The sequence below is a fragment of the Emys orbicularis genome, chromosome 1 (assembly GCF_028017835.1).
Source record: "Emys orbicularis isolate rEmyOrb1 chromosome 1, rEmyOrb1.hap1, whole genome shotgun sequence".
NCBI lineage: Eukaryota > Metazoa > Chordata > Testudines > Emydidae > Emys > Emys orbicularis.
Genome location: NC_088683.1, coordinates 89,711,777 through 89,736,229, shown reverse-complemented (window position 1 = coordinate 89,736,229; position 24,453 = coordinate 89,711,777). Strand labels below are relative to the sequence as shown.

The 24,453-nt window shown below is 39.0% G+C and overlaps 1 protein-coding gene across 12 annotated transcripts in view; it reads left to right on the top strand.

Moving 5' to 3' along the window:
• ANKS1B (ankyrin repeat and sterile alpha motif domain containing 1B) overlaps positions 1–24,453 on the top strand; it is a 753,819-nt gene that overhangs the window by 447,858 nt on the left and 281,508 nt on the right. For 8 of the 12 annotated variants that reach the window (XM_065423490.1, XM_065423489.1, XM_065423488.1 and 5 more), the window contains exon 1: positions 2,714–2,917. In XM_065423490.1, coding sequence (XP_065279562.1) covers positions 2,714–2,917 — 204 coding nt within the window. Of the gene's footprint in view, positions 1–2,713; positions 2,918–24,453 lie in introns of those variants that run through there. The other 4 variants (XM_065423481.1, XM_065423480.1, XM_065423479.1 and 1 more) reach the window with 1 other exon arrangement.

Below are 24,453 nucleotides of genomic sequence, written 5' to 3'. Positions count from 1 at the left end.
AAAGTCCCACTAAATCTAAATTATGGACTTGCAAATGTCCGGAAGTCAGTAACTGGAGGGTGTAAGATAAAACAGCAACCCCAGAGACAAGCTGTAAAATCTACCTGCACCACTGTAGATCTCTCTAACACTCCAGGCAGCACACACAATGGACATGGACTATCTGTGTGAGCCTCTCTATGGTTCCTTTGTGCAGTGCTCTGAGCACAGGTAGTATACTAATGTACACCTTCCACTGCAGAATTGGTATTAATTTGCATAATGGCCATGTGAATAATGACAACAATTTGTTTAAATAACTTGAACTCCAAAGGCCTTTATTTATGTTTCCTAGGTCATAACTAGGACTACATGTGCACAAAATATAAAAACTAAATTTTATTGCGTTTTTCTTCTTCCACAAAAAGTAAGACAGACCAATAAAAAAGATTTTCGCCAGCCATTTCTATACAAATACAGCAAAAATTAAAATAATCAAGTTCAGTCCTGCCCAGTAGTGCAATTACTATCATATATTTTGAGAAATACATTCACAGTGATATCAAGACTTCTATTAAGAATTATAAAAATTGTTGTTTGTACTATTGTTGTGTTTCTCCCAGCATCATTAGTTCCAGGAGTCCAGCTAAAGAGATTTTAGAGAAAGAAATTAGAAGAAATTCCTCTGGATAAACTAGTTCAGAATAAATCAGTGTGACATCATTATTGCTAGATGCAAATGCTGTATATCATGGAGAGAAAGGGGATTTTCTACTGTGTTTCTAGCCCTGGAAGGTCATGAGATATCGTATCTTGACATTTGAATGGGTCAAGGAGTGAAACTTGTCAAATGAAAAGTCATTGGTTTAAACACACTTTTTATTGGATTGTATAGCTAACAACACCTTTAACTGTTAAAATTCAGAGATGTTAAAATCTAACCAACTTTTTAACACATATGGTATAGCTTACTTTAGCATTTAATTAAGCTTGGATGATGAAATTAGATTTGGTCATGATCTGGCAAATTAATGCATTGGTTCAAATGCTTATGCCTGTGCATATTCCCTCTGTTCTGACTTACACAGTTGTGAATCAGCTGTAACACCTTTGGAGTCAATGAAGTTATTCATGTGCAAAGCCAGAGGAAGTAAGGTGAACCATTATTTTCAATGCGACTCTGTATGAACATAGGTGTTAGCACCAGTATATCTGTCTCAGGACTGGAAGTTTGAGGGTGCCCTTTGTAATCAATGGGTGTCTTCCCATTGACTTCTCTGGATGCTGAGTTGGGGCTTTAGTTTATCGTACTTTCTGATTCTCATACATGAGCAAAGTGCTGCAACATTTAGGTTGTAAATGCTGCAGGGGAATGTTTAAATTCAAACTATTTGCATTGATTTTGTTTGTGTGTGCGCCATGAAAACATGTTGGTTTAATATTAGGTCTAGTAAAAATAATCTCTAACAAAACCTAACATGGTCATCCAAAGTAACAGAAAGCTAACCTACTGGCAAAAATTGTTGGGTTTAAATAATGCATCTGGTTAGTTCAAAGTTCAATGAAAGGAGGAAAGCCAAAGTCTAAGCACTTGAATAATGTTGTTCTTTAGCATTCAATTTATCATTTGTGTCTTTGACTTTTCCCTTGTATATTAAGAGAGAATACACAACCTCTTTGCCGTTCATTGAGACTCACATCTGTTATCATTCAACATTCATTTTTTGAGAAAAGATCTGTACTTTCAATTTTACTTTGTTAAAAATATCCCTTTAACTGTTAATTTGAAATGGTAACCTTTTCATGTTGAATCATAAATAGGCTAGAATGAAGGGTTTTTTCTGTCTAATAATATTTTACAGTTGAAAAATCCTGGAGATAGTAAACTTATTATTTTGACTAAAAGGTTGTTGCACAGTTTATGTCTTGTGGAGGGTTACAGGAAAAACATTCTAAAATGTATTCATTTGTTGTTGGTTCAGTAAAGAAAATGAATGATTATTTTCAGAATAATGTAAGTTGATCTACAGACCAGTATTTATGTTGTATTTAAAAGGGAACATGTAGTAAACCATGCTATATAGACTATGGTTAATGCTTTGCATTTCCTGATGTCTTTTGAAACGTAAAAAATCTACAACAAACAGATCTGTAATGCGTAACTGGTATGAAGATTCTATTCAGATTTAAGAGCTTTAGTTTGCTTTTGAATCTTTCTATTTTCTGCATTTGTTTTGACTGCTCTCATCATTCAAGATTGGCACTTGGATGAGTGTGTAGGAGGAAGCAGCAGCAGCAGGCTTACAGCTTGCAGACAAAAAAAATCTGCCTTATCTGATGGCTATTATTGAAAATGCGAGGTGTAGCCTAGGCTGGGTAATGAAGGGGAGCGAGCGAGGGGGAGCAAGGAGCATGGAGCTGCATACTGATGAGTGTAGGAGTACTTGATAAAAAGAATTCTTGCTGCTGGCAGTGCATTGCTCATTGTGGAGTATTCCAACAATCACATATAACGGCAAACAGCTTAGCTGACAGCTTGATATGCCTTTTTTTTCCCCACTGTATGACGTTATGGTCTATAGTAAAGATTAATAACTAAGAAATGTTGAGCTAGGATCAGATCATACTCTATAGACTGCCCTGTAAACTATGTTTTACTTCTGACTTTCTTCCTTGCTGAAAACATTAATCTGTCAAGCTGGCTGGCTCCTTTGATAACAACTTTTCCAGGAACATGATGTGGCAATGCCACCTCTCAGCCCAGGACTACCGCTACTATCCGGTGGATGGCTACTCATTGCTTAAACGCCTCCCTCTTCACCCTCTTACAGGACCCAGATGCCCTGTCCAGACAGTGGGACAATGGTTGGAAAATATTGGGCTACCTCAGTATGAGAACCACTTGCTGGCTAATGGATTTGACAATGTGCAATTTATGGTAAGAATCCTTCTCTGTATTGCTGTGTATAGGCACTGTAGCTGCTTTTTTTCTCTCTCTCTCTCTGTCTGTGTTTCTTATGTGATCTTAAATAGCTTAGAACTATTCTGCTTTGCACTGAAATCTGGTAGTGCTTCAGTTTTCTACATACAGCTGAATCAATATGTAAGGTGTTCTCAGGATAAACTTCCAAAATATACATGTTATGAAATAATATCTATAGCCAGGGACATGGCCAAAGAGAAGCTGGGGGTTAAAGTTCTCTCCCTCCCCCATATCAATCTCCAGGTTTTTTAAAAAAGTAGAAATGCATAATACTTGTACACCATCATTGGGAGGGGGCAATTCCCCCGTATGTAAAGGTTTGGCCACACCCCTATCTGTAGTACATCACATGATATTACTTTTATTTAAACATTAGCACCAAGTTAATTAAATAGTATGACATGCCATTGTTACAGGAAGATGTATTTTAATTATGGATAATTATTGAACAAATTATGCCAACTCTAACTAATTCTGGATGTCTTAGTAAAGTGGGGTTGTTTGGGGGGGTTTTAGGTAATCAGTTTATGGGATTCACTTGTTTGAACAGGAAAGCAAGAGTATTCCTTTAAATGGATACCAAAAACTTTCCTAGCTTAACTATAAATATTTCATTGAGATGAACAAAAGGACCAAATTATTTCAGATACCTTAGAATCTAGGGTATCCACATGTGGTATGGATGACAAACCTCATGTATACAATCTTTCCACTTGAAATTAATATGGCTAAGGGAGGAAGGTAATCTATAAAATTGCTACATAACCATGAATATACCTCTTCCAATTTTTATAATTTTTATTTGTGGTAAAACTATTCACCATACTTGTTGTACAGTACCAGATCTCATCACATTATTCTTTGTCCCTAATTAAGGTATTTTTCTCTGTAAATATTTTCATCCTTGGATAGCTCCAGAGCTACTACATTAACGAACAGCTTACATACAGTATGTAAGATGTACAAGTGGACTTTGGCATGAATATGTTATGATTACAAAGGCATATTTGTACATCAGTCATATTTTCCCCATTTCACATTTTTTGCCAGTACTAATGTACACTTATGGGTTATTGATAAGAAAATTGTGAAAGACCCATCTATTTTTATTTCCATATGTATTTTTGATTTTTCTTCCTGCCTCTACATGGCTGCTGTGTGTTCTTTTGCTTATACCAACAAAAATCTTAGCAGTTTTTGCTCCTCTTTTAAATGTTCTTGATTTTAAAAGCAAAAAAATTAGACCCAAATAAAAAATAAAATAAAAAAACCACAAATGTAATTTGTAGGCTTCATCCATCAAATACAAGTTCTTAAATGTATTTCATTGTAGCGAAACTTGCAACCACTAGTATCTTACATATTCTGTAGCTTTAGAATGACTAAAGCAGATGAGCATAAGTCATAAAAAGATTACAAAAGGGAAAATGTTCACAAGGGGCAGTAGATGGCATAACAAATGTGTAAAGATGCACCCACCAGAAGTAAACAGTGAGCCGGTAGGAGCTAGAGAAATTGACTTGGATTGCTTTCAAAACATTTACTAAAGCTGTAGGGGCCTGATCCAAAGCCCATTGGAGTCAATGTGGACACTGTCATAATTATGTAAATGTACCTGTTTCGGTATGAAGTTCTTTTAGTAAATACCCAAACCAAACTTTTTCAGGTACCATGTGGGTTAAGTTATGGCGTGGGTGTCTGTATGGTAACCAAAGCATTCTGGTCAGCTTAGTCTACTAGTTCTTTTCTAATTTAGTTTCTTCTTGAATACATATTACATGTAAAATATACAATTTCCACTGATGTTATTTGGAGTTCGGTGCATGTATGAATAAGAGATTAGACCCCTACATTGAATCTAGTAATTAAACATATTGCTGTGAAATAATATTGCAATGAAACAATAATGATATAATAACTTCTCAGTATTTACAATAATTTGATATGTTATGGTTTAGGCCACAATATATCAAATATTTTATTGCAGCAAAAAGTGATCATAAAATCATAATTTGCTGGTTTACATATTATTCTTTTGCATACATCATCATTACATAATGTAAGAGGTTTCTCCTGGCATAATTCAAAAAATGTTTATTGTCACTAAAATACTTTCATTTCTATCCAAAATTATAGAAGAAAATTAAACCTGGAATATAGATATTTAAATTGGAGAATAAAGGTCTGTTAGGGTAATAGGAAAAATTTGATATCTGTTAACCTTAAATGTGCTGTGTTACATTTTTCTATAATATCAGAAAATTGGTTTTTTTAATCAAAATTGTTTACATATTCATCTATTTTATGTAAGCTTATTTATTCAGTTGTAGACTTGGCTAAAATCGGTTGGCTGTCTGCTTTTGAACAATATTATTGTTTTAATTCAATGAAAAATCAGTTAGACATGTCTGTTCTTCATTCTGTACCATATTTCTGCTTTTGTTTTTCTGAAAGCACATTCTGACCTGCATTTATTCATCTGGTTGCCTAAGCAACAGCCACTGCACTCCTATTATATATGATGTAGTAGTACAAGTCTTACTAAATGTTTAGAACAAGAAAGGGAATATCATGATATAATTAAAATGTTAGAAATATCATACCATATCTGAGAACAAATATATTATATTTAGGCAACTCTCAGCAGCAAAATTCTACTAATTAAATTAACATTCTGGTAACTAAGGTAATTTTTAGATAAAAGGATTTCATGCTAAATAATTCATTAGATTCATAGAAATTATATCTTTAGTTTTATTCTCCCTTCAGCATGCAGGGAAGATAGGCACTTAACTACCATTAGAATTAAGAAGATTTACTCGCTCAATATTCTGTGCATTGACTCAAGAAATAAACTCTTTACCTATAAACTTTACCGTCTGAATTATTCTTTTACAGTAGTTGTCAGTTCACGTAGGAGTTGTTACAATTGTTTTAAAATGTAGCATTTAAAATCAATATTTGAAAAATTGCTCTTGCTTTTCTTACCAAACCTGTTTCTATTTTTAGAGTATTTGTGCACACAGCAAGCAAAATTCCTGTCATATTATTATAATAATAATAGAGCAGCAGCCATGTAACATTTAGTGGGACATACAGAGGTTCAGTACCAAGACTTGGCTCATAGCCACTTGTAGAGATAGAATCATGCTCAAACATATCCAGTCATTATTATTATTATTATTATTGTATTGTAATTTGTCAAACAAAGGGTTGTTGTATCTTTTTGGATGTACAAACTTACAGTAAAAGTTTGGTGCAGTGCTGTGGAAGTGTGGTAGAGACACTGATGACAGAGAAAATCTGACAATGTAAAGATTCATTTGCAATTAAACTGACTCCCAGACAGAGGAGGATTTATATCCTGACAATTAGATCAGTACAACTAGTTGTAAATTAGAATATGTTGTCTAGATCTAAATGATGAGGAAACCAAATGAACTAATGGACACCCTAATGAATGGATGAAAAATAAAATGAGATCATAGGGTAGTTGATTGGTTGGTGTCCTTGCATATGTCTGTTTATAACTTTGGAGATGGATCATAGACACTTTCATTGAGGATTAGGGAGATGGATGCCCACAGACAATTGCAACAGATCAGATCACAGTATCTATTGGGGACTGGTTCTGACTGAGGGGTTGCATATGACCATGCATTTATATATTTTCCTAATAATTTAAGTTAAGATGTTTAGATCATATCACTTGCATAATATTACAATCTGACCAAATTGAGCTCTCTGAGACCTATAAACATTATGTGAGAGGAAAGTGGACCAGACCACCAAAAAGAGGCAGAGTTCACAGAAAAATATGGGACATTTGATTTGTTGGACAAATTATTTTTATCTTCCAACACTTACTGTTCACTAGTATCCAACATTTAACACTCCATTAACTTTAATTGCCATTTTGACACTGGAACAATGGTTTGCCCAACATTTTATCCTTCCACTACATACATACATGGGCCCCTATTTGTCCAGGTACTTACATGGCCTCCAACACCATAGTATCTGACATCTCCCAAATATTGATACATTTATCCCCATTTCACAGATGGGGAACCGAAGCACAGAGAAACTGAGTGACTTGGCCAAAGTCACACAGGTTTGGGAACTGAACATGTATCTCCTGAGTACCCATTAAACAACAAGACCCTCTCTTATTATGCAGGAGCACAGGCATCAGCATTGTGACTACCTCCTACATATGTATATTGGGGGCAGATGAGAGTCACTGCATCCTCTCTTCTTCCTTCCCTACCCACAACAGATACCTTAGATCATGCTTCCAAATAGAGTTTATAGAAACTCCAATTAAAATTAATGGGATCTGCACCTCTGAAAATCAGACCACTTTACTTAGGTGATAAGATTCATGAACCCAAGCTTTAAAAATGTTTTCCTCAATTCCTAGTCACAACAGTTCAAATTACATCTAGATGCATCTGCAAATTTGCATTACACCTTTAACTTCTCTGTCACCTTTTTCCTTCCTAATGGCTGATTTACATGGGGGCTGAGTTAACTGCTGGAGTTATATTTTTGTTGTATTAAATGGTGTCTTTTTAAAATATTGTCAGGCTGCCTAGAACCAGACAGATGTTTTTAAAATATATTTCTATAAATCAAATAATTTTATCAGGTGTAAATGCAATATATTCTCTCTTTACTGTTTTCAACCCTTGCTCATTTTCAAAGGAGTAAAAATCAAGCATATCGAGATTAAGGAGATTAAGGGGCGACATGATAGTGGTCTTCAAATACTTGAAAGGCTCCATAAAATAGAGGGAGAAAAGTTGTTCTCTCTTGCCACAGAGGCTAGGACAAGAGACAATTGGTTCAAACTACAGCATAGCAGATTTAGATTAAATCTTAGGAAAAACTTCCAAACTGTAAGAACAGTAGGACAATGGAACAGACGGGCCTAGGGAAGTTGTGGAAGCTCCTTCACAGGAGGTTTTCAAAGGGAGGCTGGATAGCCATCGGTCTTGTATGGTTTAGACACAACAAATCCTGCATCTTGGCAAGGGGTTAGACTAGATGACCCTTGCAGTCTCTTCTAACCCTATGATTCTATCTGAATAATCTAACTCAGTTTTAGTGCAGTTTGCAATATGAGATAGTTAATTTTAGACACAGATTGCTTAATATACAGTTACTCTCAAAATATGTAACATCTAATGCAATTATTTAATGGGTCTACTTGTGTGACTAGGAAAATCAGGATTGGGCACTAATATCATTACTAGTTTAGGTAATGTGCTACAAGAGTGCATTGAGCTAAAAATATGCACTACTCTAAGAAAGAGGGATACACACACTTCTGTGTGTAAGCACAATTAGGTGTCACCATTGTGTTGATTAAAAAGAGTGAAAAATTTGAGACCACATGTTTAAAGAATTTTCTTGTTGTCCATAAGTATTAGTGTACACAAAATTAGCAGCAAGTATTTTCTGTGAAAGCTGAGTTGAAACAACTGAAATTCAGTTAACATGATACATTCAAGCAAGACTCTCTAGAGTGGCAAAAAGAACTGGAGACTGATTCTGCTCCCATTAGGTAATAACAATACCTAGCTCTTATACAATGCTTTCTGTAATAATAGGTTCTAGAGCAGTAGTTTTCAACCTATGGTCTGCGGAATGTTGTTGATACCATAAAATGGTGGTTTTCAATCTGTGGTCTGCAGATCCTGGGTGTCCACAGACTGTCTAAGATTTCCAAAGGGGTCCACGCCTCCATTTGAATTTTTGTAGAGGTCTGCAAATGAAAAAAGTTTGAAAACCACTGATTTAGAGTATTGATCAATGAGACATCAAATCAGGCCCACCGACTGCAATTCCGGGCCCCAGGGCAGAACAGTCAATGGGCCCCCAGCCCGCGCAGACGTGGTCCGCCTGACGTTTGGGTGGTGCTGCGCCTGTGCTGGATGGGGCCCAGTGAGTTGCCGTCTGCACTGCTGGGCGCACCCTTCCGGCACAGCCAGGGCTTCCACATGCCTGCCTGGCTGCCTTTGCTGCTGCCGGTACCATCCCGCATGCGCCTAGGAGCCCTCCAGAGGTGACTACTAGGAGGGACACAAAGGGGGGACACCAGCTAAGGGGGGGAAATGTGACCCCTCCTGTGTGACCTCTCACATGACTCCTCCCCGCCCCGAGCCCGGGGCACCTGCGCTCTCCCCATCCCCTTCTCCCCAACCCACATTACCTGGGCAGGGGGGCTCTGTCTTCCTGCTGTGCCGGCCCAGCTCCCCCTGGCTATACGGCTGCTCTTCTGGCAGCCAGGCTCTGGAGCCACTCGCGGATGCTGCCCGGTGCAGCACAGCAGCTGCCTGGGAGAGCGTCTGGCTGCGGCAGGCAGGGCTTTGGAGCTGTGCTCCGGCTCCGCTCCAGCTCCAGGCAAAAACCTGCAGCTCCACTGCTCCGGAGCTGCTCCAGCTCCAGGCTCTGCTCCAAAGCTCTGGCGGCAGCAGCAGGCTGCCTCCCCAGGCTCAGCTTCTGGTGACAGTGGCCGAGCAAGCCGGAGCCAACTCCCAATCCTCCTCAGCATGCTCAGAGTCGGCTTTTGTCCCCAGAAGCTGAGCCTGGGCAGGGAGAGGGCTGCCACTGTTGCTGCTCCCTGCCTTGCCCAGGCTCAGCTTCTGGGCACAGGAGCTGACTCTGAGCATGCCAGGGAGGGCTCCGGCTCGCTTGGCCACTGTCCCTAGAGAAGCTGAGCCCCAGGGCAGCTGTTGCACTGCACTGGGCAGCGTGGCCAGAAGAGGAGAGGCTCTGGTCCTGCCCCTTCCTCTCCCCAGCCGGGGCTGGCTGCTGGGTCGAGTGCCCCGAGCAGGCATCTGGGGAAGGCAGGCAGACGACCCTTCCTGCCTGCCCCCTGGCATCGCCTCTGAGCCCTGTGGCCTGCCTGGGCGATTTAAAAGGGCCCGGGGCTCCTGGCTGCTGCCGCCGCTACAGTGGCAGCGGTGGTGGCTGGGGGGCCCTGGGCAATTGCCCCCTTTGCCCTCGCCGTTGGCGGGCCTGCATCAAATGGTCAGTCTCAACTGGTTTATTAATCAAAGATTAGACATCTAGGATTAATTAGCATGAATACAGAAAGGTAGTATATACCGATTCGGGGTCCAGGCTTGTCCACTTGCACTGGTCCACATTGTTAACATTTTCATGTATATTTATACATTACTTGGTAACCTCATATTACAGTTTGTGGTTGGCTGCATTACTGAGCATTATCCAATTATTATCAAAGGTCAACATATTCCATTATGCTCTAAATTTCCTTTTACAAAGAATCATAACAACTTTTAGCCTATTTAACAAGAGCTTAACATGGGTTTAAAACAAGTGTCTTAACCAATCATTTCATTTTGCTCTTTGCGGTTGGTTACGTACTCAAATTTAACATTTTCTGCAAGGTGATTAACATTATTTTGCTAGCAGTTTCCCATTTCTCCTTTTACAATGTGTCTACCTGCTTCTCCCTTTCTTGTGGTTTTGGTTAATTTGTTATTCACTTAGCAAAAAAACAACCTTAAGCAGCTGCAAAAATAGGTTATAAATGGGTCATGCCCTTAGACACATTTCTGTTCTGTCAGTAGTATATTTTACGTGCATTTATATACCAATACAAAGTCAAATATATCTTTTAGTTCTTGTGACAAAACTTATGAGGGATTCTGGAAATGCTTAGGCCTACATGACATTTTCATCTGTAGCTCTCACAGCACTTTACAAAGGCAGGGAAGAACCATTCTCCCAATTTTATAGATAAGGAAACTGAAGTACAGGGAGATGAAGTAGCTTGCCCAGTGTCACCTAGCAGGCCAGAGACAGGAACAGACCCCAGCTCTCCTGAATCTCAGTCCAGTGTTCTTGCCTCTAAGCCAGCAGTTCTCAAACTGTAGGTCAGGACCCCAAAGTGGCTGGCATTACACTTACTAACTGGGGACCAAAGCCCAAGCCCCACTGCCAAGGGCCAAAACTTAATCACGAGCCCCACCACCCAGATCCGAAGCTGAAGGCCAAGGGTTTCAGCCCTGGGCGGCAGGGCTCAGGTTACAGGTCCCCTGCCTGGGACTGAAGCCCTGGAGCTTCAGCTTCGTCTCCCCACCACCACCACCTGGTGCAATGGGACTCGGGCAGGCTCAGGCTTCGGTCCCCCCTCCTGGGGTCGTGTAGTAAGTTTTGTTGTCAGAAGGGGGTCAAAGAGCAATGAAGTTTGAGAACCCCTGCTCTAAGCCACACTGTCTGCCACAGTGACATATTGTCATTGAAGTCAATGACAACATTCCCAGGGCTCAGAAGTGACTCTACCTGGAATAATGTGTGTGATGCTACTCCTTAGAATTTAGGAAGGATACAGAAAAACAGATGAAAATATAAAGAAAGACAACAAACATGAAAGTTGACAGAAGAGTTAAAACTGAGGGAAATAATGTATATAGTTCAGAAGACTTGAGGGACACATGGTGACTGTATATTTCAATTTATATTCTAGAATATAGATGAAAGAAGAGAAGTATTTACAGTGTAAGTTGCCAATAGGAATCTAAAGGAAAAGTTTGGCTATTATGTAACCTATCGGGGGAAGGTCTTACCATCAAGAAAAATTGCGCATTGTAGGAGATTTCAAAGGAAGCTGCTCAAAACACCATTATGGAAATATTCTAGAACAATATTGCCTGATAGGAAGGAAATAGTTGGGAGCTTGGGCCTACAGGTAAATTCATCTCACGCAATGATTAACTGGTAGTATTCACAGGCTACATTAAGGATGCAGCCATTAGGAGACAGCAGTACAGAGGGACTTGATTACAAGTAATTGCATTTTGAAAAATTAAAGGAGTTAATAGGTAAAGCTTAATGGCTAGAGGTTCTATAAGATAACTGGACATGTGCATAAGATCCTGAGAGATACTGTAATCAAGGCAGAGCAGATAACTATCCCCATACAAAATAAAATTAGGTAATATGAGGGGAAAGCTGGGTATACCAGCTGCTGCTTAGGGAGTGGAAGTGAAAAATAAATTAAATCTAAAATAAAAAAGAGAGAATACAAAGCATGAACAGGTAGTAAAAGCAGCAAAGGATATTAAGAGAAAAATTAAGCAAGCAAAATGATGTCATACTAACTAGGGAATTAAAATGAAATAAGAAAAACTTTATAAATATGTCAAGGTTAAAACAAATATTAAGGAAAATATGTGACTGCTGCTAAGTTGAGATAATAGAAGACACGGAGAATGTTCTGAAATACTGGAGAGTTATTTTGCTTTTTTTTGAATAAAGAATAAAGTAGGAGGCTGAGTGAAATACAGTAAGTGTTAATGAAGACCACTGGGATATTAGGGACACAGAATTTATAGGAGACAGATAAAAGAATACTTAGATAATTAAAACATGAATCATCAGGGTCAGATGATATTTCATAGATTCATATATTCTAGGACTGGAAGGGACCTCGAGAGATCATCGAGTCCAGTCCCCTGCCCGCATGGCAGGACCAAATACTGTCTAGACCATCCCTGATAGACATTTATCTAACCTACTCTTAAATATCTCCAGAGATGGAGGTTCCACAACCTCCCTAGGCAATTTATTCCAGTGTTTAACCACCCTGACAGTTAGGAACTTTTTCCTAATGTCCAACCTAGACCTCCCTTGCTGCAGTTTAAGCCCATTGCTTCTTGTTCTATCCTTAGAGGCTAAGGTGAACACGTTTTCTCCCTCCTCCTTATGACACCCTTTTAGATACCTGAAAACTGCTAGCATGTCCCCTCTCAGTCTTCTCTTTTCCAAACTAAACAAACCCAATTCTTTCAGCCTTCCTTCATAGGTCATGTTCTCAAGACCTTTAATCATTCTTGTTGCTCTTCTCTGGACCCTTTCCAATTTCTCCACATCTTTCTTGAAATGCGGTGCCCAGAACTGGACACAATACTCCAGCTGAGGCCTAACCAGAGCAGAGTAGAGCGGAAGAATGACTTCTCGTGTCTTGCTCACAACACACCTGTTAATACATCCCAGAATCATGTTTGCTTTTTTTGCAACAGCATCACACTGTTGACTTATATTTAGCTTGTGGTCCACTATAACCCCTAGATCCCTTTCTGCCGTACTCCTTCCTAGACAGTCTCTTCCCATTCTGTATGTGTGAAACTGATTGTTCCTTCCTAAGTGGAGCACTTTGCATTTGTCTTTGTTAAACTTCATCCTGTTTAACTCAGACCATTTCTCCAATTTGTCCAGATCATTTTGAATTATGACCCTGTCCTCCAAAGCAGTTGCAATCCCTCCCAGGGAAAGCAAAGGGCATACCCCTGACACAAAAGTCAACTCCTGCCAAATTTCTAGTTCCTGCTTCAAAACACAGCAATGCTAGAGCATTTCAAAGAAAAGGTCTCAAGAATTAATATGGGCAAAACAATGAATTTTTTCCAAACCTCATTCTCTGCAATGGCTGGATCATGGTGGCTGAATTTTCCTCCCTTTAAAAAGGTCAGCCTGAAGCAGATGCCTAGCATGGAAAATGTCAGCCCAAACAGTTAAAGTCTGGCAATATTATAAGTAGCTGTAAACAGGGTCTTATAATGGGAGAAGGAGCAATCTTAATAGGTGGTGCTACCAGAACTTCCTTTGATTTAACTCAAAATTATCTGGGTACCCAATCTTATTAATATTCATCCTCCCTCTGCCATTTCTTCTAATTGATTTTCTGACTGGCAAAGCCCCAGAGTCAAATTCACTGCTGGTAAATTCATTTGGCTTCACTAGTGTTGCACCTGCTTATACCACTAGTAGCCAGTTTGGCCTCCAGTCTTTTACTTAATCCACTTTTTATGGTAGTATAGTTTCAAGAAACAAGTAATGCAAACAATTTTGCAAAATTCAGGTTCTTTAATTATTTGCTAAGAATTATTTATGTATTCTTACCACTGAGACTTATTAGCGTCCCTTGTATAACTCCAGTTAGTGTACAGGTGAGATACCATCTCTTAACAACAATAAATTGTATTTCTCTTATGTTGTTTCTACTGAAGCTGATGCTAAATATAACTGTTAATAACATCTAACCCCATGTCTCAGTTGAAATCACAAGTTCCTGACTTTTATTAATAGTCATTTATGCACTATGGTACTGAATAATTGAAATCCAAGCAGACTATATCTACCACTTTTATTCATGTTAGCTCCTCAGAGAAGTTAATCAAATTTATTATATACAACTTCCCCTGCTTTAAAGTCATGTTAACAGTCTTTGACTGGACAGTATCAATTCAAAAGTTGTTATTTTGACTCCAACAAAAAATCTAGATGTGAGTTAGGCAATACCAGTAAAAAACAAGCATCTCATCAGGAAACAGCTTGGAGGAATAAGTTCAGTGCAAATACAAATGCCATAATAACAGATGCAAAACCTAGAGACATATCTTCATTGCTATGATGATCAATACCTCCCACAACACACCTTTCAAGATCCATGGGTCCTTTATATGCTTATCACAACATGTGGTGTTCCTCATCCAGTGCACTAAATGCCCCAATAACAACTACATGGGTTACATAAGACAATCACTACACTCTCAAATGAACTCATACATAAAAAAGATAAAAGACAAAAACTCCATGTTACCCAGGGGTGAACACTTCACAAAGCGATCTGATCTCTCAATCTTCATCCTCAAAGGAAACCTGCACAACACCACACCTTCAAAAGATGATCCCGGGAGCTTAAATTCATAACTTTGTCAGAAATTAAAAACCAATAAAGACACTGGGTTTATGGCTTATTGCAATAGTCTATCACCCACTAACCCTCCTTTGTTCTACAACTGCAGAGGTGTTATCTGCCCACTTCACCTTGATGGTCTCTTACAATTGTGGTTCTCAACCAGGGTTACGCAGAGATCTTCCATGGGGTATATCAACTCATCCAGGTATTCATCTAGTTTTACAACAGGCTACATAAAAAGCAATAGTGAAGTCAGTACAAACTAAAATTTCATACCGACAATGACTTGTTTATACTGCTCTATGTACTATACACTGAAGTGTAAATATAATATTTATATTCCAATTGATTTATTTTATTATTGTATAGTAAAAATGAAAAAGTATTTTTCAGTAATAGTGTGCTGGGACACTTGTATTTTTATGTCTGATTTTGTAAGCAAGTAGTTTTTAAGTGAGGTAAAACTTGAGGGTATGCAACACAAATCAGACTCCTGAAAGGGGTACAGTAGTCTGGAAAGGTTGAGTGCCACTGTCTTACAACATGCTAACTCCTCATGCTAAACAATCTGTTCCATCTTGTATTTAGCTGCGACACTGAGTACCTTTCCTAGACCTGAAGAAGAGCTCTGTGTATGCTCAAAAGCTTGTCACTCTCACCAGCAGAAGTGAGTCCAGTAAAATATATTACCTCATTCACCTTGTCTCTCTCATTGTTAGGTTTATATGTTAACAGTATGTTGATGTTAACAGTTAACACACTTCTCAGGCTGTCTGTTGTCTCCAGACAACACTTCATTAGATACATGTGATTCATGTTTTCAAGACTCTCTTCACTAACATGACGGCAAGAAATTGTATATTACCTCTTGGGTTTTCCTCTTCAAATCTCCATTATAAGTAGACCAAAATGGCATACCCTTAGGGAAGAATAGAAGTGCTGTGAGGATGTAGGCTATCTCCAGGTTATGTAAGGTATGAAACAAGAGAGAAAATGATAAATGCCTTTTAGGGGATGAGAAATTACTGAGAATAGAATTCTTGAATTGGAGGGAACTTTTCTTCTTTCACCAGCAGTGAAGGACTAAGTCAGTCATGACACATGTATGTAATTTGCACAGCAGCATAAAAAGTCGTGTCAGGTAGCTAATTTCTCAAATATTTACAATTTCCACGTACCTGAACTGCTCACATATGGGAGGAGGGCCCCACTTGTAGTGCAAAGGACTGAGGTATTAGTAGTGACTGCTGTTTTCGTGGTATATCTGAGATACTAGATACAGGAAATATGTGTAAAGGGGTGGAAAATTGAATACTGTGTGGTTGTGAATGAAGGGGAAAATGTGGACAGAATGAGGGGTTAGACTAACTGAACCAGGTGTGGAAGCATGATTTGGATTGGGAAGAACTAAGTGCTATAGGAAGAGAAGTAGATGTGGGAGTGGGGTGAGAGAATTGGAAGGGAGGAAAGAGTTTAGTGTAATGGGCACCAGGAATGGCCAGGAGCCTAATCAGGTATTCCTTCTCACATTTGAAAGTCAAAAGATTTATTGCTGCTGGGCTAGATAATTAAGACTATGAAAAATCTGTTTTGATGCTTGTAATAGTTAATATACTACATGAGATCAACTTAATAGCTTGTGATTTAGTTTACTGTAGGTGATGCCATGACACTTGACATTTTATTAAAAACAATGTTCTGGCGCAACAGTGAAACAGTAATACTATAATCAGGGTCCAATTTGTAGAGGAATTTGCTGCAGAATTCACCTCTCACCTAGCCCTTGCCCTAAATTGTTTTCCAAAATCTAACCTTTCATTTTTAAATAAAGTCGTTCTCTGATTGATGTATCCCATTCCAGGACTCATTAAGCAAGTCTATCTAGTTTGCTTCCAATTCTTAACCCTTGGATGTACATCATCCCAAAGAAGATGGGAAGGGAGATGGGAAGGAGGCTGAGCCATGGCCCAGCCACCCTAGGCCAGTACAAAGAGCAGGCCTAGCAGAACAGGAGACAATATGTTGCAAGCCTGAAGGGGTGCGATAGCTGCAAGTTCCCTCTGAGCACTGGAGAGTAACTATGCTCCAAATAACCAGCAGAGCTGAGCAGGAGCTATGTCCCTGATGATTATGGGCTCAGTGTTGCAATGCGTTTAACACTCAAGTCCCAGTTCCACAAAGCTGTTAAATAAAACAAGTTTAACTTTACTGACAGGGGCGTTGGAACAATTTGTACAGTGGGGGTGCTGACAGCCATTGACCCTAACTGTAAACCCTGTACATGATGGAAACCACTTCAAGCCAGGGGCTGCTGCTGCACCCCCAGCACCTCTAGTTTCAGCACCTATGTTTACTGATATCAGTAGAGCAACTCATGTGTTTAAAGTTAACCATATATTATGTACTTTGCTGGATCAGGATCTGACAACTAAGGATCAAACCTAATAGAGAGAGACGGTCAACTGGTTAGTGCTCCGTACATGCTACAAGGCACGTATCTACCTTCCTGGAGTCTCCTTCTCCAATGGCTGCTAGTACAATGATGTGGCCCGTGCACCAGTCAAATGCTAATTAATCTTTTATCAGAATGTGGAAAGATAGTCTCAAAAATATTATTGGAGAACAATAGCACGGTGTATCGACATAAAGCTCATGGGATCATATTACAGCAACCTTGTTGTTGCCACGGTAACTAGAGTGGGCCAGCAAAATGAGCCACTCAGCAGCTGAATTGGAAAGAATAAGAAAAACACAGCCCACTTCCTGTGTGAAATGAATTACAATAACAAGTAAAGAAAGAAAAGAAAATTGTCAACCCTTAATCAAATGTTCTTATATTTTTAGAAAGAGTATGGAGGAAATAGAGATCATCTCCATTTACCCCTTGGGTTTCAGGAACTTGGAAGGTAAAATTTCTGCACACACTGTGAAAGTAAATCACACCAGATTGTATAACAGAAATCTCAGGAGTGTGCAATATTAGATGGCAGCTCATTCAATCATACTATGTGTTGTGTCTGCCTTTAGGAGCAAAGGCCCAGATTTTTAAAGATATTTAGGTGTTGCTTATGCTCAGCATTGCAGCACCGAACTGATTTAGGAGCCTGAGTCGCTTCTGAAAATGAGACTTAGCCAAAATTCTGCTGGCTCCTAAGCCAAACTGAATATTTTTCCCATTGACTTTCATGTAAATAAGAGACAGCATTTCTCAGTTGCTTTGTGGCAGCTCTGTTGTGCTTGCAAACGTGATTATCTTTAATTTCTGTTTATTTCTTTAGTGTCAATGTTACAGATTACTGTAGGCATAGCAGAATATCCAGGAAACATAATTAAACATGCTAAATCAACTATACAGCAAAAGCACATTTTTGTTTCTAATATTTCTCATTTTCAGAGTTAATTTATCAGATTGTTTTTAAAAGACCTAAACATAAAAGAAAACAATCAGTTCAGTTACTAAATTCCTTACTGATGCTTATTATTTTTACTATTATACTATGGAACTCAAATTTGAGCTAGCCACTTTTAATAAGACATAGTCCGTACCCCAAAGAGTTTACAGTTTAAGTCCTTTATCTTGTGTTGTGATCATCACAAATGGACTGCTGCCTCTGCATGTATCACAGTGAGTTATCAGGGTCAACATTTTAGATCTGATACAACAAATTATAGCAAGGCCAGAAAGGACAAGTTTGATAGAAATAAAATGTAGTTATCTTAAAATGTGCACGTGAGTAATACTGTGGGACTTTTCTAGAGGTGAGGGGTGGTTTAAATTTATTACAGACACACTAGTCTCATCTTTATAGTTGAATTCCATTTTTCACTTAAGGCAGGGATTAAACATCTTTGTTATGTGTGAAAAATACAGTGTTTTCTACCCAAACTTACAGCACTTCTGAAATAAAGAATATTTTTTCTGAGAATTTGTTTATTAGTTTAACTTAAAATTATTTTAAAATGGGTCCTTTAAGAAACTTATAATCTAATTCAACCATCTTTTCCTTTGTCTCCAATTATCTTAATTATGTAATATTACAGACTCTTCAAAATTAGTTAAAATTAATTTAAATCTTGTGCATAATCTACTTTTGAAGAAATTAGGCTGTAATTAAACTAAATTATTAATGTTATAGCTAATTATTGTGATTATATAGGCTACATATAGCGTTAGATCAACAGTTCAGGTAATTCTTAAGTGGGTCACTGTGACATCAAAAGTAATTCATCTTTTCTTTATAAATAATTTACATGGAACAATTCTGTTGGTTGTAATGAGGAAGAAGTGTCAACGGTTCTCATTGGTTGATTACTTGGTCCAACTGTCACTGCTGTTTGAAGGTTTCTGGTTGATGCTAGTTTGGGCATCTGTACTTTGAAAGGCTCCTGAAGGCATTGCTGCCTCAGCTCCTGTGAAGAAACTTTGTGGGGGAAACCCTTAAAGCACGGACAGATTGGGACTCAGGAGCTACTGGGCTCCTCTCATCCTCCCTTTCACGTAGTGCTGACCTCACCAACATAGCCCTCTAAAACAATAAATTCTCTGCAATTGTAGGGCCAGATTTATTAGTAAACTTTGGTTGCTTGGAGTTGTTCTACTGGTGAAAAAAAACTAGAAAAACAGTTTAATTAGTCAGTGCACACTGGCTGCTTTGCACGGCATTGTATACAGGTGAAAATGCCCTGAAAAATATTTTTTTTTTTAAATGAATGTTGGTAGTACATTTCTTTAAACCGTTAGAAATATTGCCTGGTAACATGCTCTTCAGGTTTCTTATTTAGTGTTCATGAATGAATTTTTAAGAAATAGGAAATCCCAAGACAGAAAACTACAGTAAGTTGAAGTTAAGGTAGAGAGTATGTATCAGTATTGGTAACTTAAGGGTACAAGAATTACAGGTATGTTGTAATTATTCCAAAGCCAAAAAATTACAAAACCAGGAAAGTCCAAGTTAAGATTACACTTAAAAGAAATCCAAACATATTGAGATATAGAACTGTACAGTTAAGTCACCTGAAAAACCTTAACCTGCCCTGTAGTGACAGTATGGAAGAATATTTTTTTTAATCGGATGTCTTTATTAATCAATTTAATCTAATTTAGGACCACAAATGTTAAAATGCCTTAATCATAATCAAATGGTTATTGCATAGCATATTAAATCCATTTTTCCTCACCACATTTTACGTACACTCCATCTTTTACTCACAGCTAAGACAAAGTTTCATAGTTCTTCAGGAGGGTTTCTCATCAGCAAAAATTTCTATAGTAGCCCTAGGGATCTGATAAATCTTGACCTTCCAGTACAGGTCAAGCATTTCATTTAATAATGATTCTTACAGAGATCGTTTTCTATTAATGGTGACACTCTAGAGAGATGCAAACCTTTTTTCACCTACATTGAAACAAGCAAATTTCTGGTTGTTTGCCTGTTCTGATTTTGAAATGAATGAATGACACATTGTGTGAAATCTTCACATTAACAATAAGCAGTTTTGTGACTGAAAACTGCATTTACCCATCTCCTGCTCCCCAAATAATCTTTTCTGCCTTGTGGAAAAACTATGCCATGCCTGAATTTTACAGGCTTTCTGACAGAGGACTTTGAAAATGAAAAAGAAACAGGTGTTGAGTATTCAGGACATTCCTAAACATTTTGTGAGGTATCTACTGTTTTCCATCCTTGGAGAGTCAAAGACAGCACAATTCCCTAGGAGATTGTGCTTTAACTTCAGTAAATGTACTGTATTTGACTTAATAGCATTGGTGGCTGCTAGAAACTGCAATACAAGGTCAGGGGCTTACTAAAGAGTCAGTGTAGAATCCTAGGATGAGGCTAATCTCCTCTTCCAGTAAAGGGATTTAAAAAAAATAGCCCTTTGCCAAAAGGTGAGGAGTTTAGGGTCATGGTTGCATAATCTCTTAATTGCTCAATGTACTCCAGCAATATATATGTAGCTGGCGGATAGTCCCTTGGCTACTTGACTTTCCCCTCTTTTTTTCTCCCTGTGCCCAACATGAGCTGGGCACAGCAGAGAGTTTGTCCCAATGTATTTGCCCAACTATATTTGGAACCTTCTGTTTCTTTTTTCCCCATGTCTAACAGGCTTAGGTTTTACAACCTGTTCTCCATAATCCTCCATAAGGTCTCCAAGGACCTTAAGATCTAAAATGTCAGATACAGAGTTGTCTTTTGCTTTTTATTCATCAAGTTTCTGCCCACTTTTCACAAAGTGATGCATATGCATTTATCTTTGCCTCAAGATTTCTTTCTAGAGTTGTAATAGCATTGAGGACATTTTTATAGACTTATATCAGATGGAACTCTGTTAACAAAGGTAGAACAAGAGTAAGACCAAGAAGCTTCTGCAGGTGATCTACACCCATCCACCCAGTCTCTTGCAACTTCATTGATTCAGTATTCAGATGGCATAATGATTTCTCTGGTTGCTGTCTTTAAAGTTTCTCTGCCATTTTTATTTTAACTAACAGGACAGAACCAGACATAAGGAATGTTTTACTAAAATATTTCCATCAGAGAGAATAAGTGAAGAAAGATTAAAGATGCATATTCAAATTGAGCGGCAATGAAAAACACACACCCATGCCTGCCATTCTGAAATGCCCTCTTAATCATCATGTTCTGATGTCTTAAGAGGCAAATCTTCAGAAGGTTTTTATTCCTAAAGGATATAGTGAACATAAACTGCTGTACTGGTTCAGACCAATGGTCCATCTAGTCCAGTATCCTGCCAGTGACATGCTTCAGAGGGAATGAACAAAACAGGGTGATTTTGAGTAATCCATCCTCGCTTGTCCAGTCCCAGTTTCTGGCAGTTGGAGGTTTAGGAACACTTGGTGCATAGGTGGTTGACAGCCATCAATGGACCTATCATCCATCAACTTATATAATTCTTTTTTGAACCCAGTTATAGTTTTGGCTTTCCCAACATCTCCTGGCAATGAGTTCCACAGGTTTGCTGTGCATTGTGTGAAGTACTTCCGGCTTCCTATTAATTTAGTTGGATGACCCCTGGTTCATGTGTTTCATGAAGCAGTAAATAACACTTCCTTATTCATTTTCTCCACACCATTCATGATTTTATAGACCTCTAAAATATCCCACTCCCTTAGTCATATCTTTTCTAATCTAAAGAGTCCCAGTCTTTTTAATTTCTCCTCATATGCAAGCTGTTCTATACCCCTCATAATTTTTGTTGCTCTTCTCTGCACTTTTTCCAATTCTAATATATCTTTTTGAGATGAGACGACCAGAAGTACACACTGTATTCAAGGTGTGAGCATACCATGGATTTATATATTGGCATTATATTTTCTGTCCTATTATCCATCCCTTTCCTAATAGTTCCTAAAGTTCTGTTAGCTTTTTAGACTGCTGCTGCACATTGAATGGATATTTTCAGGGTACTATCCATGATGACTCTGTCTTGAGTGGCAACAGCTAATTGAGACCCCCATCATTTTATATGTGTAGTTGGTATTATGTTTTCCATTGTGCATTACTTTGCCCTTATCAGCATTAAATTTCATGTATCATTTGCTTGCCCAGTCACCCGATTTAGTGAGATCCATACGCAACTCTTCTCGGTCAGCTTTGGACTTAATTATCTTGAGTAATTTAATATCTTCTGCAAATTTTGCCATCTTGTTGTTTGTCCCCTTTTCCAGATCATTTATGAGTATATTGAACAGCACAAGTCCCAATACAGATCCTTGGGGGATCCTGCTATTTACCTCTTTCCATTGTGAAAACTGACCATTTATTCCTACCCTTTGTTTCCTATTTTTTAACCAGTTACTGATCCATGAGAGGACCTTCCCTCTTATCCCATAACAGTTTAGTTTGTTTAAGAGCTTTTGGTGAGGGACCTCGTCAATGGCTTTCTGAAAGTCCAAGTACATTATACCAACTGGATTATCCTTGTCCACATGTTTGTTGACGCCCTCAAAGCATTTGAATAGACTGGTGAAGCATGATTTCCCTTTACAAAAGCTGTGTTGACTGTCCCCCAACATATCATTTCTATGTATGTGTAGCAGGGTGCTGGTGCCAAGGCACCTAATTAGCCTCTGCTCAGCCAGCCACAATCAAGGGAAATAGATTGGGGCTGGGGAGAAGCCTGGTGCCTGGCCTTTAGAATTGGCTGCACCTGCGGGCCTGAGGATTCAAGGGCTATAAAGGATGGCTGGCAGCCAGAAGAAGGGGGAATGACCAGAGGAAGGTCAGTCTCCAGGCTGAGGGCAGACTCTGTTTAGGAGAGGAGATTATCAGGCCTGCAAGCTCTGTATATAGCATAACACTGGTGGTGGGAGAACGTTGTGGAAATAAAGCCATGGGTGCTGCATAACTAGGAGCCTCTCTGAGCTTTATTGGGGCAGCCAGTGGGCCCCAGGAAGAGGGGTGGGCAGAGGACTTGTCACAGTATGTATCTGATAATTTTGCTCTTTACTATAGTTTCAACTAATTGCCTGGTACTGAAGTTAGGTTTACCAGCCTGTAATTGCCAGGATCACCTGTGGAGCCTTTTTTTTTAAAAATAGGTATTACATTAGGTATCTTCCAGCTATCTGGTACAGAGACTGATTTAAGCAATGGCTACATACCATAGTTAGTATTGCTGCAATTTCATAGTGGGCATATTGTTGTTTAAAAGGAATCTTGAACCTGTTTGGTTTGTGTTTAAAGTGAATAAATACTGTCTACAAACCTAGAAATCTTTTGCTTAGTCTGGATCTTAGAGTATCTTTGAGCTGTTTAGTGCATTAAAGGTAGGCCATTACTGACAGAGATGGTGCTTTATTGCAACTCTACTGACCTAGTCTAAGTAAATTTATGTTTATAGAGCATATATACATATATTATATCCACATATATCAACCCTGGAATAAAGGGACATATTTGGAATGGCTATATTAACCATGGGTGGAGAATGTCATAATTGATATATATGGGTCCGTGATGGGGTATATTCAGCCTTTGCAGCTCCCTGTTGCGGGCCCACAGTCCTACTACGCTGCACCCCAAGGAGGAAAAGAACAGAGAGTGAGAATCCTCCAAGCTTGCCTAGAGTGGACTCTCCAGAGTGGCCATTTTTGAAACCAGAGAGACCTTGTCCTCCAAGGGATAGAGGGGCTAGCAACAGCCAGTCAGGGCCCTGCTGCCCTGACCTTAGCAGTTTAGTTCCTGGCTGTGACCTGAGAGGCAAGGAAGGGTATGCCTCTCTTGCCAAAGGAACTTGAAGGATAGACAGAGTTTGTTTTCTGGCTGCATTTTGTATAGCTGGGTTTGCAGGGAGAGGGAGGACGTAAAAACCTTAATGCTGAGATGAGGGTGAAACTAAAGGGGCTGGGTAGGAAAATGCCAGGAGAGTAGCCCCTCTGGACCTAGGCTGGTTGCTGGAGGCTCCATCATGGTTGGCACCTACCCTCCTATCATGGAGCAGCAGCCCAAAAATACCAAAGAGAAGAGGTTAGGCAGACCATACTAACAACCCGGTGGTATGTTTTCACTGTGGGAAGCTGGGGCACTTCAGTCGGTCATGTCATGTCATGGAGTATGATTTCCTAGATTGTGGGGTTACAGAACAGTGCAAAGCTCGGATCTCAATTTTGACCTGTGCCATAAGGCATTTGTAGCCCAAGTTGAAATCAGGGGGAGGGCACTGTGCCCAGTTTGTGGACTCAGAGTGTTCCCACAACCTTGATTCAAGAGGCCTTGCTCAAACCTAGCAC